The sequence below is a fragment of the Vanacampus margaritifer genome, chromosome 19, assembly GCF_051991255.1.
Source record: "Vanacampus margaritifer isolate UIUO_Vmar chromosome 19, RoL_Vmar_1.0, whole genome shotgun sequence".
Lineage (NCBI taxonomy): Eukaryota > Metazoa > Chordata > Actinopteri > Syngnathiformes > Syngnathidae > Vanacampus > Vanacampus margaritifer.
Window position 1 is genome coordinate 5,178,319 of NC_135450.1, and position 15,664 is coordinate 5,193,982.

At 37.7% G+C, this 15,664-nt stretch overlaps 1 protein-coding gene across 1 annotated transcript in view; it reads right to left on the bottom strand.

Annotated features, from left to right (window-relative positions):
• kif26bb (kinesin family member 26Bb) overlaps positions 1-15,664 on the bottom strand; it is a 33,190-nt gene that overhangs the window by 13,403 nt on the left and 4,123 nt on the right. The window contains exons 3-7 of the mRNA XM_077553425.1: positions 14,560-14,985; positions 10,733-10,848; positions 10,454-10,625; positions 3,949-4,143; positions 1,429-1,522 (exon numbers count right to left, since the gene is read on the bottom strand). Of these exons, the coding sequence (XP_077409551.1) occupies positions 1,429-1,522; positions 3,949-4,143; positions 10,454-10,625; positions 10,733-10,848; positions 14,560-14,985 (1,003 nt within the window). The remainder of the gene's footprint in view (positions 1-1,428; positions 1,523-3,948; positions 4,144-10,453; positions 10,626-10,732; positions 10,849-14,559; positions 14,986-15,664) is intronic.

A 15,664-nucleotide genomic window follows, 5' to 3' on the forward strand; every position in this document is an offset into this window, starting at 1 on the left:
AGTCTCCACAGATATATGCATTATTATTATTACATTTATTACTGCTAAATTTTGACATGGACGTGTCTGCTGCATTGCGACTGGAATTCCCCCAGTACATTTCCAAGTAAGGGGCGGTCATTAAATGCATGTTAAAAGAATCAGTGGTGTTAAAGGAACTTTCAATGAACTAAAAATTAACACACTAACTTTGACAAACCTAATATTTTGTTTAAAAAAAAGTAATAATAAATAAATAAAATAAAAAAAACTTAGAAATAGGCAGATGAAAGAGTTACTTGGTTGTTAAATTTCACACTTAATGGGTGGGCAGGCACTACTGGAATCTGTTTTTATTATACAAGCTGCTAAAAAGTCTATTTCTATTATATATCCACTTTTAAAAATATATATGGTCATATGTTAACAATTACTGCATGTCTTCAAAAATACTTCTGGACCTAATGGACCTAACTATACATAAATTATGATTATTTTAATTTTAATTTTATTTTTTTACAAAACATATTTTTATGGACTAACGCCCAACTCTACTTCATCATGCACTTTTGCCCGGCATCCGGTTAAATATACAGGCCTGTTTTACCCGTTTGTCTAATCCAGACATTAATTGAATGAGGATAAGATAATTGGTTTATTCCAATTAGGGGCCAAACTGCCTTTTATTCAGACAGAATAGTATTCTGTGGAGGAGATTGATATCCCTCGGCTGCAGGCCACGTGTAGTCTGCATCGGCCAACTAATTCATTTACGGAGAGTGGCTTCATGTGAAAAAGAAGCTCCAAGGAGACCCTGCCCTTACCCCTGTGTGTGCATGTGTGTGTGTGTGTGTGTGTGTGTGTGTGTGTGTGTGTGTGTGTGTGTGTGTGCGTGTGTGTGTGCGTGTGTGTGTGTGTGTGTGTGTGTGTGTGTGTGTCCTCAACAGTATCTAACATGCTCTCAGCAAGGCTAAGTGCAGGGTCCATATCTTTAATAGCAACATTTTACAGTCCATTTTCTTTACAATACCCTCTGCGCTCAGAGCATCCCCAAAATACAATAAAAAGTGTTTGTGTGTGCTGTATGCTTGAGTGTCTATCATTTATGGGAAGCTTTACGGGGAAAAAAAATCATATGATCAAGTAGTGGATTTTTCAGTGTAATGTCATTCATGAAAGATGAATGGATTGGTTGAAGAGGATTTTAAACAGCAATACTTTTCTGTCATAACAAATCCCAAATAGTTAAATTGAAGCAAAGGGGGCTCGAGATGGGTATCGAGGACGCAACAAAAATGGAGTGATAAGGGAAGGATGGATGACAACAGGAGTGGGACGAAGGTGTAAGAGGAGGGGGGGATGGATAAATGGTCCTTGAGCGTAGATAAAAGCATCCCACTCTCATTTTAAATTTGAACCCGTGGCCCCTCGCAGCAAGCCATTACTCACCCACATCAGCGCACCCCAAGCCCAGGACACATCCGTCGCTGCCGCTCAGCACACAGCGGATGACATCAGCCAAGACGCCTGAACACACCTCAGTCTGGTCAGAAGGACGAACAGAAGACAGAAAACATTTTATGACTCATTTCTGCAGGGAAATAGCATATTCAATGGAAAGGGATACTTGTGTGCTCTGTCAAATTCCCTTTGTCTTAAATACTGTAAGCAGAGCTCATCACTGTAAAAAAAAAAAAAAAAAAAAAAAAAGAAGAAGTAATATTTACTTGGAAAAAAACTAGTAAAGTTTTTTCACTCAGAAATTCTAAGTAACATTTACAAGGAGATTTTTGAGTACAGAAGTTCCTTAAGCGTTGAGGAACGAACAGCTCATCACCTTCACCTTGGGACACGGCGACTCTACCACCTGAGCCATGCCACTCTTGCTGTTTGTCACGATACACTGTTAACTCGAATAAGTTAGCAGAGCTAAAAAAATAAAAATAAAAAAATTATTAAATGAGGTAATCGGTTGCCTCACTTTTTTGGAGTTGATCAACTCAAAAGTTAAAGTTTTGCAGAACTTGAATGGTTGGATTACACCCCCAAAAAATTGTTTATGCATAGTTACTTAGAAGCTTTCTATTACAGCAACTCAATAATTCTCAGTTACTAACTTATAAATGTTATAAAACCACTGGACTAAGTTAACAGAAGTCCAAACCATAAATACACTGTGTGTCCTCACGAGAATCCCAGGAATGCTGGAGCCTATCCCAGCTGTCTTCAGGAAGTAGGTGGGGTACACCCTGAACTGGTTGCCAGCCAATGGCAGGGCGCACACAGACAAACAATCTAGGGACAATTCAGTGTTCAATTAACATACCATGCATATTTTTCGGAAAGTGGAGTACCCGGAGAAAACCCACGCAGGAGCGTAGAGAACATGCAACCTCCGGATTCGGATTCGATCTCACAACCTCTTGACTAGGAGGCAGACATGTTAACCACTTGCCCACCAAGCCGCCTGCTATGAGCATATGTTTATAATCTAACATAAATTATTATTAATTTATTTAAACCAGGTAGGAAACTGAGAAGAAAATATCATTTACAATGTCAACTATAGGGCTAAAATAAAATTACAAATTGATGAGTAAAATAAATTATGAAACATCAGCTAAGTTATGTTTTTAAGTTTCCCAAAAACTAGTATAGTTTAATTTAATCAAAACTTTTTTAGTACAAATTACTCCTAAAAGCATACAAAGTTACACCAACTTAAAAAAGTTAAGTTGGTAGAAGTTTTTATGAAACTTTGAGTACAGACGCTCCCCTACTTACGAACATTCGAGTTACGAACAACGGTACATACGAACATGTCTGCGCGTACAGTATGTCGAAAAATGTTCGGTAAATTAGATTTTGTATGCGCGCCTTTTTCCGAGTAGTGCTTCTTTCCGCCGCTAATACCGACGCTTGGCGCTGTGAGAGCTCACCCAGCATTGGAGGCTCAGCAACGTGTCGAGGAGGAAGAGGAAGAAACGCCTGTCCCCATGAAGGAGGAAGTAACTTTTAAAGCCCATTCCAGCGACGACGAAGACCCTCTCATGATATAAAATCCTCCTCTTCCTCCTCCATCATCTCCTTAAGCATCGAGTACATCTTCCAAAAGTAAGTTAAACTTCATTTTATTTATCTTATTACGTACATGTACATACTGTGTGTGTCTCTCGCTCTCTAACATACGTAGTACAGTACAGCACTGTACGTATTCTCTCCATTTTATTAAATGTTTTTTTCAGTACAAACCAATACAGCTTACTTATACAAGCCTTAAACATACTTATATAAACCTTCAATATACTTATATAGGCTTTAAACATAAATTATAATACAAAATATAGCGCTGAAGCAACTTACGAACAAATTCACCTTACGAACGATCGCTCGGAACGTAACTCGTTCGTAAGTAGGGGAGCGCCTGTATTGTGTACCTGTATTTGAGTATTTTGAACGTTCGGGTTTACAGTGTACTGCATTGCTGGTGTGTCCAAAATGAGACCAAAAACGGGTCGTGGAGGTACAAGGATTCCGCCTGATACTATCAATATATTAACACACAGCAGGAATGTCTCCCAACTGGAAGGTTGTAGGTCCGTTCCTCAACCCTTGAGTAGCTTTTTTTTTTAAAATAATAAACTGGTAAAATCTTTTCCAAACGCTCTTTGTAAAACTTACTGAGAATTTCTGAGTGACAAAACATTACTAGGGTTTTTCAAGTAAACATTACTCTCTTTTTTTTTCTTTTTTTTTACAGTACAGACAGCCTTAAATACAATCCATTGATTTGCCAATTGAGCTACCCAGACTATCATTTTCCAAGTCATCAGATAGACAGAAAAACATTCGTTGCGTGCAGAGTAAAGCTAAACTTCCATTAAGTTAAATCAGTATTAATACGCTTCGAGCGGAATATTGAAAATCCAAATTAAAGTGTTATTTAGTGATGAGGAAGAAGCACCAAACCTGACTGGAGTCTTGAGGATAGACAGCATCATAATGAAAAGCCTTGAGAAGATCTTTGCTGGAGGCTCTTTTAGCCCGCGATGGACTTTGGCACACGGGTTCTAATAAAATGGCTCTTTTCTTGGTCGGATCGATGTGGAGAACTGGAGGGTGGCCCTCGTTCATTGTTGGGTTGATTCGCAAAACAACTTTGACCTGGGAAAAAAAAGACAAACAATAAACCATGCTAAGGTTATAATAGGAACTACAACAGGAATTTCTTTAAGCCCTTCACTTTTTATCACTTTTCAATTACGTTTCCATTTTACTAGCTGCTCATCACTTTTTTAAATTTGTCTATGTATTTTTTATGACAGTAAACATGCTGCTAAGTATGACCTCTGGTGACTGTCTTGCATTTGTTTGCTTGCTGCAACATATTTGCCATTTTGTTACTGCAATTGCTGAAACCGGATAACAGAATTTCATTAAAGATCAATAAAATACTATCAAGTTACTGAACTTGACTTTAGTTATATAATACTATATTTTAAAGACAGTCAAACATCATACAAACTACAATTTTTTATTTCCTCAGAATGTGCACAGGCGCTCAAAAAAGCATTTACCCGTAGTCAAATATATTCACAGTGGTGCCTTGAGATGCTAGTTTAATTCATTCCACAACTAAGCTTGTAACTCAAAACACTCATATTTCAAATCAGATAATTTACTGGACATTGTACCACTCATTCTGGTGTACATGCTTTGGCCACCTGGGGGCAGTTTAATATGTAAGGATATACATGGAGCCACCCTCAGCTCAAGTCACAGTACTATTAGTCATTCTTAGCAGAGGATAAAGAATATATGGCTGTGAGTATTGTTACCATGTTTGTGTCCAGATATCCATTGCTTGAAAAATTATCAATGCTATTTATTAGCCCTTCTACAGCGATTTCCATTGTGTTAGCATTAAGCTACCAGCCTTTAAGGCAAAGTAATAGAGAACATGTAGTTCTCTTTGTCTGCTGTTTACTTTGGCAATACATTTAACTGAACATGGCAGTAAACTGCTTGAAAATTAATTTTTGATGAATTGTTCAATATTAACCAAACTGCTAATCGTTGTGAAGTGAGTTGTATTGAGCTCACAGCCACCAAGACAAAGCAAAAAAAAAATCAGCCGAATGACAGCCCATAGCTTGAATTTTTTTGGGACACTTTTCATTCACTTTTCAAGTGTACTTACCAGTATTCAAAAGAAAAAAAAATCTCAGGGCTCATGAAGGGCACGTGGTTAGGATTACTTCACATAGATTTACTGTGCTGCAGTGCTTCTAAAATATCTTCATATTAGATTCACAACTTTTAAAAATGCATGGCTTGTGAAAACCATGAAACATTTCAACATATAGTGTGTTTATGCTGCCAAATTCTCATATTTGCTGTTTAAAGGACTTTCAGAGAAAAATTCTGTTTTAACTAGAGCTGTCAAATGATAAAATTTTTAAATCAGATTTATCACATTTTAGAATTTTTATTTATTTTGATTAATCATGATTAATTGCTTAATTAAAAAAAGGCTTTTTTATCAACATTTTTTTTCCACCAAATTTGAAGCGCACCCGTTATGTGTTAATTCTTTTGACATTTAATGTTATGAGGACGTCTTCAACATTTTTTGATCCACTGCACACGCTCATCCTCTTTTTCTAATCAGTTAATTACTTGCATAATTTAAAATGGAACAAAAATTACCCCAATATATTTTGACATAAACAAATATTCTAAATGTGATACGCAAACATTTTTTTAAATGCTTTACTTTAATGCATGTAATTATGTTTATTGATAAAACACAACCTGTGCTACCTTAAACGTAGCCATCTGCTGTCACGCTAAAGCATAATCTATGGTCAAAATTAATAGTGCGATTAATCTGCGTTAATTCATGATTAATGCGATAATTTTTTGTGATTATTTAATCAGTTCACGCTTTAACTTTGACAGCACTAGTTTTAACTGGACATGGCATTAAACGAAAAGAGTCACTTTGGATGACTATTAAAGAGATTAAGATAGTTATACTGCTACATTACAAATTATAAATTTTGTATGGGTTTTTACAGTAGACAGATAATGTAAATCCTAATTTTGAGTAATTATAGTTTTGGAATTTTCATTTTAGTTAGTTTTCATTCTGTTTTGAGTTTTGTTATTTTAAATTTAGTTAATTTTGATTAGTTTTCAGGGCAGTTCTGTTTTTATTAGTTTTAGTCTAAGTATTAGTTTTCGGGTTTTTTAAATGTGTATTATTTTTGTGCAATATTTAATGAACCTCATGGTAAAATGAATTATTATTATTTAGTTTTAGTTATTTTGTTTGTTTTAGTTAACTAAAATAATCTTGGACACAACATACTGAGCAGCACTGAGCTCTACTGGAAGAGATGCAGTCATAAGAGCCAGAGAAAGAGACAAGGAAGGTCCCCAACTAAGCTCCAGTAATAGTCATTGTTCTCACAAAGCATGGACAAAATATGCCTGTGAGTATTGTTGTATGCATTCTTTGTACAGTATGTGTTGCTTCTCTGCGGCTATTTGAAGATTTAAAATTACTGTACCGTCTATGACCATTCCAATTATGGTATGTGACCATTTAAGAGCTGATTTTTGGGAGGGCAAAATTACAGTATAGTTTGGTTGTATATTTTGGTGTTTTAATGAACAATTCTAATTCATTCAGTCTTTTTTATTGATTCATAGCACATGGCAAAAACAAAATGACTGATTTCATTAGCATAGCTAGTGGAACTACGTATTCACTCACAGCTACACATGGCGATGCAAACCGCCCTCTGTTTTTCGACATGACATTAATTACTTAATGCAGTGGTTTACGGGAAGGTGCTCGGAGGTCTTAAATTTGGCTCAACCTCGACTGACAGCCACTTAACATTGCTCACAAGCTCATACGGCGACTAGGCTAATAGAATGTATAGCTCACAAAGGATAATACAGAGAATGAATGTAAAGAGATGTTAAACTGATGTATGAGTGCAGCAGCCGGCACAATGCCCGGATGACATCATCAATCATTGTCTATTTGAAAGCCATGCTGCCGCATGATATTTCTTTTTTCCTCTCTCCTCCTCATAATTTTGATAATGTATGCAGCTAGTGTCCACCGAACCATATTGAACCTGTGTCAAACCAAATTTATGAGAGTTCAATTATTCAACAGACACTTCAACAACTCAGAAATGTTTTTCTTCTCTTTCACACGCATAAAATCTAGCACGCAGAAGCACAACGGAGCTGAGTGCTCAGGCAGCTGGGACAGGCTCTATATCTGAGCCTTTATCTGTAATTCTAGACTCAACCCAAGAGTCTGTCTATGAGACAAGGACGAGTAGGCCGTCCTTATTGATCGAGCCCACTTTTCCCAATGGTCAAGAAGGATGGGGAAGGAGAGAATAAGATGGAGGCATTAGCACCACCTAACATTGCATCATGAAGAAGGGGGGTGATACAGGATCCCCTCCAAATTGACCGTGATGTCTTTACAATTCAATATGGCTGCTAATGATGCTTACACGATGGCATTTGTGGTTTGGAATGGCGCTTGTAAAGATGCACCACCAGTGAACCAATACTGCTGTTTGTCTCCACACATTACATTCTACATTGAAACCATGACTTCCAACGCCGTTGTGAAAAGGAATCAATCAAAATCAGTTCTCTTCTTAGCAACATAGCAATGTGAAGTATTATAACTACGGGTGTCAGGTGATTAAATTTTTTAATCGTAATTAATCGCATGACTTCATTAGTTAACACACGATTAATTGCAAATTTTATATCTGTTCTAAATGTACAATAAAATGTACAATAAAATGTTTTTCTAAGTTTCCTACTCTTGTTAACTTAAAAGTGGAAAAAAATGTTAAACTAATAGAAACATGGCTGCATCTTTTAGTCATTGATACAGCAATTTCATAATAATTCATAAAATTGAGTTAGAATTAAAAAGCTGTACTGTACTGTAAAAAAACGAATGTGATATTGATATGTGTTGAGGTCATTTTTCTGCCACTAGATGGCATAATTGCATTTAACACGTTGGTGGTAGCTCAGTGATTTTTTCTTTTCATATTAAGAGCGATCTAATCTTTAACATGAAGTAACTTTTGAAATTCTGCACATTTTTAACTTGGTAAAATACAACTTGAACTCAGTCTCCACAAATATATGCATTATTATTAAATGTATTACTGCTAAATTTTGACATGGACGTGTCAGCTGCTTTGCCACTGGAATTCCTTGAGTACAGGCTTTCCAAGTAAGGAGCGGTCATTAATCGTGCGCTAAAGAAATTTGTGGTGTTAAAAGAACTAATTTTGTCAACCCTAATTAAAACACAATTCTAAATATGTTCTGCTCACTTAATTGATTGAAAAACTGTTAAATGGCAAGAGCATCAGTTACCCTCCAGCCCTGTAGATGGTGGTACTGTACAAAGTGAGTAACAACTGACATAACAAGCTGCTTGATCTGTTTCATCATAGCTCAAGTACTTATAATTATAAATATATACAAACACTAGTTGGCGCATGTGCACTTTGAGTCAATGTGAAGTAACGTCGCCACAGGGCAGCCATCTTGGGACAGGGCTGCTCCATCGTTCAGAACATTACAGTCAATGGGGCATATACTTTGAAATAATTGTCGATTGCTAAACTCTCCAAAATTCTCAATCACTTTTGATTTTTGTTGTAAGATATAACACCGAAATGACACAAACAACTATGCTGCGTAAAAAAAAAGTGATTTAAAAATCTAGCCTGAATCTTTTTTTTTGTCTAATAAACCATTCTACATTGAAACCATGACTTCCAACGCCGTTGTGAAATGGAATCAATCAAAATCAGTTCTCTTCTTAGCAACATAGCAATGTGAAGTATTATAACTACGGGTGTCAGGTGATTCATTTTTTTAATCGTAATTAATCGCATGACTTCATTAGTTAACACACGATTAATGGCAAATTTTATATATGTTCTAAATGTACAATAAAATGTTTTTCTAAGTTTCCTACTCTTGTTAACTTAAAAGTGGAAAAAATGTTAAACTAATAGAAACATGGCTGCATCTTTTAGTCATTGATCCAGTAATTTCATAATAATTCATAAAAGTGAGTTAGAATTAAAAAGCTGTACTCTACTGTAAAAAAACGAATGTGATATTGATATATGTTGAGGTCATTTTTCTGCCACTAGATGGCATAATTGCATTTAACACGTTGGTGACAGCTCAGTGAATTTTTCTTTTCATATTAAGAGTGATCTAATCTTTAACATGAAGTAACTTTTGAAATTCTGCACATTTTTAACTTGGTAAAATACAACTTGAACTCAGTCTCCACAAATATATGCATTATTATTAAATTTATTACTGCTAAATTTTGACATGGACGTGTCAGCCGCTTCACCACTGGAATTCCTTGAGTACAGGCTTTCCAAGTAAGGGGCGGTCATTAATCGTGCGCTAAAGAAATTTGTGGCGTTAAAATAACTAATTTTGTCAACCCTAATTAAAACACAATTCTAAATATGTTCTGCTCACTTAATTGATTGAAAAACTGTTAAATGGCAAGAGCAACAGTTAACCTCCAGCCCTGTAGGTGGTGGTACTGTACAAAGTGAGTAACAACTGACATAACAAGCTGCTGGATCTGTTTCATCATAGCTCAAGGACTTATAATTATAAATATATACAAACACTAGATGGCGCATGTGCACTTTGAGCCAATGTGAAGTAACGTCGTCACGGGGGAGCCATCTTGGGACAGGGCTGCGCCATCGTTCAGAACATTACAGTCAGTCAGGGGCATATACTTTGAAATAATTGTCGATTGCTAAACTCTCCAAAATTCTCAATCACTTTTGATTTTTGTTGTAAGATATGACACCGAAATGACAAACAACTATGCTGCGTAAAAAAAAAAAAGTGATTTAAAAATCTAGCCTGAATCTTTTTTTTTGTCTAATAAAACAATTTGTTTGTAAATCCGTCAAGAATTCAGCAAGTTACATGTATTTAAGCGATTAGGCAAAAATAATTAGCACTCCCATCATATATGCTTATTAAAATATAAATAATTTGAACTAAACTGTTATTTCTCTGTAGAGAGCAGATGATAGAGAGCGGATGATATACAGATTTGAAACAAGGAGAGACAGTAACACCACCACATGCACTAATGTTATGGCCAATGTACTGAATTTTATTCGATGTGCCTCTGCTGCCAAGAACAAGAACCAAAAATAGAGATTGTTTTGGCCACGAACACTGGTTGGACTCTCACTGGGTGCGCCCAACTGACGCTGATTGATTAGGTCCTAGCGGATGTGGATGTTTTGGACATAAACCATGTAGCAGGACCCTTGCAGTAATCATTTGATAGATAGCTTTAAATTTAAGGAACTGGTGTGATTGTTAACAAATAATCTTCAGTAATTACCTTGCCAACATTGGGCGAGTCTTTGGTTCTGATAGCAGCTTGGAGCAGGCAGGAGGGGACAGGAGGAGGGTTTTTCTGGATGAGATCCCTGAAGCCATTGGAGAGATGAGCAGGAGCTGCGTCGGAAGCCTGGCCTTTTCTCCTCGCTGTCAGGTTGAGCTTCTCTGCTGCCCTGTGGGGACAGTGAGAAGTATCGTAGTGCCAACATTCTCTAGCATAATTGATATGTGCTATAAATGCAGTCATATCTTGACATTTTTGTTGCTAAGGAGACATTACCTGGCCAAAAAGGACATGGCAGCGGTGTTTGCGATGGTCACCACCTTGGAGAGGTGAGGGATCCTGGAGCTAGTGTGTACAATATCAGTACATCTTAACACGGCATTGTCTGAAGCCTGCCACGGAGAGAGCTGTATGTTAAAATCCAAACATGTAATTGCACTCAAGCACCCAGTCCTAATGGTACTATTATCATGACGTGTTAGTCTAAGTGGGGCACACGTGGGGTTAAACGTACACCATTAGTCACATGACGGCTGCGGAGTGCGACGAATCCTTTGTAAAGGCTCCAAATGTGCATTGTCTGAGTTAAAGCGTGACTCAGAAGATAAAATGATGCAGTAAATTGAACACACAGTGCAGTTCATCAATCTCTTATTTAATGCACTTAAGCCAACTATTCTAAGCCGTGAAGATAGACTAGTATTTGGATTTTATTTATTTATTTATTTATTTTATTATTATTTTTTTTATTATCACTGTTTTTTTCAATAGACTGGTAGCACTAGCCACTCATATCTCGCCATCATATCTCTGGACAAACAACCATTCATGCTCACATTCACAAATTAGGGTCTTCAATTCACCAAAACCTGCACGTTTTTGGAACGTGGGAGTCAGCAGCCAAGATTTAAACCCAGAACCTCATAACTGTGAGGCAGACGTGCTAATCATATTTACTTTGTGTTGCACAATAGCAACTATAACCTTCCAGAAAATAAAAACAAAAAGCTTACTCAATAGTGACACAGGTGTGTTATTTACTCAACCGCTGAGTGCTATGCCTTTATTTGAAGGAGTCGTCTATTTAAGAAGAAGCTTTTATCTGTTCAAATGCTTACATGTGCATGAAGATTTATACATAACTGTCTCACATTAGCAGTTCCTATCAATAATGCAGTGCAGTCTGAGCTTAAACTAATTATTTCCTACTTGTTTACCACTACTTTTCCTTGGCACACCTGCCTGAACAGTGCTTATAGTTTTAAAGGCCATGTAATTTCACCATTTTATTTTTCTAAAAACATTAATTTCTTGAAGATAAGTGTTGAAAACATTTGCAAAGACTGAGAACAATTTAGTAATGAATTGGTAAAGATACTGTGTGGCATTAAATTCTTCTTTTGCAATTGACAATTCCAAACATTTGGGCACTTCTGATATTTCCGCAATTTCTACGACATATTGTATTGCTTTTGCCTGTGACAGGCATACAAACCACACAGTAGAGTAATTTGACTCTATTTAGAGTAAATTTGACTATTTTAGAGTAGTCTAGTATTTACAATAGAAAGAAAGTAAAATAAAGAATTGAAAAAAATACAAATAAGTCACTCAAGGGTCGAGGAACGAACTCACAACCTTCATCTTGGGAGACGGCCACATTAACACCTGAGCTATGCCCCTCCTCCTATTTGGTTATCTCCAAGAAGAGACCATCATTTTTGATCTCTTGCAGTTAGAAAGATTCCAGCTGACATGAGCGATATACTAACACATAGCAGGAGCTGCATGGCCCAGGGAGTAGATCGGCTGTCTCTCAAGATGAAGGTCGAGAGTTTGTTCCTCTCCCCTTGAGTGACTTTTATTTTTTATTTTTTCAATTCTTTATTTCACTCTCTTCTAAGTGTAAATATTACTCTACAACTGAGTCTATTCGGTCTAAATAGATTCAAATTAACTCTACAGAATTTACTGTGCAGCCATGTTGTTGTAGTAGTCAAACAGCATTGACATTGCTGCATGAAAAATGCTGCATTTGAAGAAAGTGGGAAATTGGATTTATCCCAATCGGATTGTGTCAGCTCCGACCTCAAAGCGTTTGAGGCAAATGTAAATACAAGACATACTGTGTGTTCACGTGACACAACGTGATTTGGAATGACTGTGTTAACCAGAACAACAAACAAGTTATCGGAATCAACCATCTTTGTTGTTTACATTTGCCCCTAACACTTTGAGGGTAGAACTGGGACACTCCAAGCAGAATAAATCTGACACCTTCCTAAAATGCAGCATAAGACCCCTTTTTTGACTCGTGGCGTAAACTTGGAACTGTCAATTACAGTTGTCCGGGTTTTGGGGCATGGCTAAAGCCCGGCCACCTGTTTGCCCGCTAGCCAGGTAACCTGCTATGTTACCAACACACTAAACCAAATGAGGCGGTAGCTTCATGGAGACTCTGATGCCGTTTTGCGGTCCGTAGGCTAATGAACTAGTGGGGCAGAGTGCTAGCAAACCTTGCTAGCCCACAGACCGCCGTTAGACGACTCCATCGCTAAAATTGTCAATTAGACTAATTGACAATACCGAGCTTATGTCACAAGTCAAAATGGCAGTCAGCAAAATCCAAAAACTGTTGTAATTTGTGAGGATTATTTTGATTTCAAAATATGTTAAAATGTTGTTTGACTAATCTGCCTGGTTTGTATGCTAGATAAAGGCAAATGCCGTTTGTTTTCATTATGTGAAAGAAGCACACGTTCTTCAACCTGTAGCTTCAGACAATTTCGCATATACATAGCCTACAGGAATACATGTGAGTACAACAACAAAAAAACGTATGTGAGTGACAGGTAAGAGTCGAAAGTGGAGACAGTGCCACTGAGGAAAAGACAGGAGGCAGAGCTGGAGGTGGCAGAGATGAAGATGCTGAGGTTCTCTTTGGGAGTGACCAGGATGGATAGAATCAGGAATGAGTACATCAGAGGTACAGCACATGATAGAGGCTTTGGAGATAAAGTCAGAGAGACCAGACTGAGATGGTTTGGACATGTCCAGAGGAGACATAGTGAGTATATTGGCAGAAGGATGCTGAGTTTCCAAATGCCAGGCAGGAGGTCTAGAGGAAGACTAAAGAGGAGGTTTATGGATGTAGTTAAAGAAGACATGAAGGTAGTTTGTGTGAGAGCAGAGGATGCAAAGGACATGGTTAGATGGAGGCAACTGATTCACTGTGGCAACCCCTAAAGGGAAAAGCCGAAAGGAAAAGAAGATTCAGGCCACAATTTGGGGAAATGTGGCAGATATTGTACATTCTCGGGAACTGACATCAAGTACATTCAGCAGCTTCTACACTTCACCTTTTTAGTGAACTAAAACTGATAAAATATTATAACCAACAATAAGAAGCTAAGCATTATTATCTATGTAAAAGCAGTTTGTTTTTTTCATTACTTCTTTTATGGTCTCTGGATTCCAATATTTTCCATTCTTGTTTCCGCCACACACACACACTTTCTCTGCAGTCCCATTTCCTTGCTGCCATCCAATGTCTTCACTCTGTAACTCCTCTCCTTTCACATTATTCCACCATATCCGCATAATAATGTGTTCCTACGCGACAGACCAGTATGTATTTTCCGTGCATTTTTTTTTTCAGGAAATGCACACCAATAGTGTACTGTTGTTGTGCAATTCAATTAGACAGTGTTAGTAAAGAAAAGTGTGTTGATTGCAATAAAAAGTGTATAGATAGTCATAGTCATAATGTGTTTTTTTTTATACAGGACTTGCTGATGCATATTTATATCTCTCTGTCCACCCTTTTAAATAGGACCACCTCTACTATTGATCACAAGAGCCTTTTGACTTGCTGCATTTTATGACAAGGTTAAATCACGACCCAATTTCATTCCATTAGCAGAAGTACTTATGAAGACGTCTGCAGCCATGGCATCTAAATTGGCTGTGAGTAGGACCAATAAATTATCGCTTTGCTGACATGCACTCGTAAAGATGTACATTATCCCTGAAGCTCATTAAAAGAGGGATCACGTGAGGGATTGATTTCTGATTTAGCGTTAAGGAAAGGCTTTTAGGTATACCTGATTATGGGGATAAAAAGTGACACCATCAGGAGGCACACGGTGCTGCTGCTCCACCCAGCGGTCCATATCCTGGTTGGGGGGCTTGGCTACCCTCCGCCTGAGGGTCTGTGGGGTTCTCTGAGGCGTTCTGGGGCTCTGAGGTGTCCTAGGGCTTTGAGGGCAATGATTCAGGCTATGTGGTTGTGAGGCAGATCTGTCCCCGAGTTTTGTGTTACTTTGTCCCAGCAGTGTAGCGTTCCTAGTGCTGGATAACTGATGACCCCTGCTCAGAGCCAAGTGCACTGCCTCGCGTTTGAGCTGGTTCAGTTTTGTGCCACAGGTGGCGCATTCACCCAGCTCCCTGCCTCTGTCCCTGGACTCTGCGGTGGACCGGCTGTGGACACGGAGGTTGTCTTGAAGAAATGCACACAGGTCACTTGTGTCCTATAGAATTTGAGAAAACAGGTAACAGTGACTGTTATTCATCCATGGTCTTAGCTATCTGGAGTAATCACTTAAGGAAAAACTTGCCATCAAACAGTTTTAAATTTGTTGTTGAGAGTACAAACATGCAAATATTCTCTTATTTTGAATTTGATAACATGTTCCAAAAAAGATGGGACAGGGGGGGAAAGTCTGGGAAAGTTGAGGAATGCTGAAATAACACATTTGGAGCATTCCATAGGAAACAAGCCAGGATGGAGCAGCGTTCACCACTTTGTAAACAAATGCAGAAGCAAAAAGTCCAACAGAACAATGTTTCTCAACATAAAATTGCAAGAAATTTGAGATTTCATCATCCCAAAAGCTTCAGAGATTCTGGAGAAATCTCTGCATGTAAGACATAAGGCCGAAAGCCAACTGTGACCTTCAATTTCTTAGGCAGCACTGCTATAAAAATAAAAAAAACAGCATCATTGTGCAACTGATATTGTCACGTAGACTCATAGAACAATTCAGAAAACGATTGTCACTTAACAGAGTTCATTGCTACATCTACAAATGCAATTTAAATCTCTTCAATGCGAAGCGAACGTGCTGTGGTCTGACGAGTCCACATTTGCAAATGTTTTTGGAAATCTTGAACATTGTCACCTCATTGATGGTAAAAAGAACTATCTGG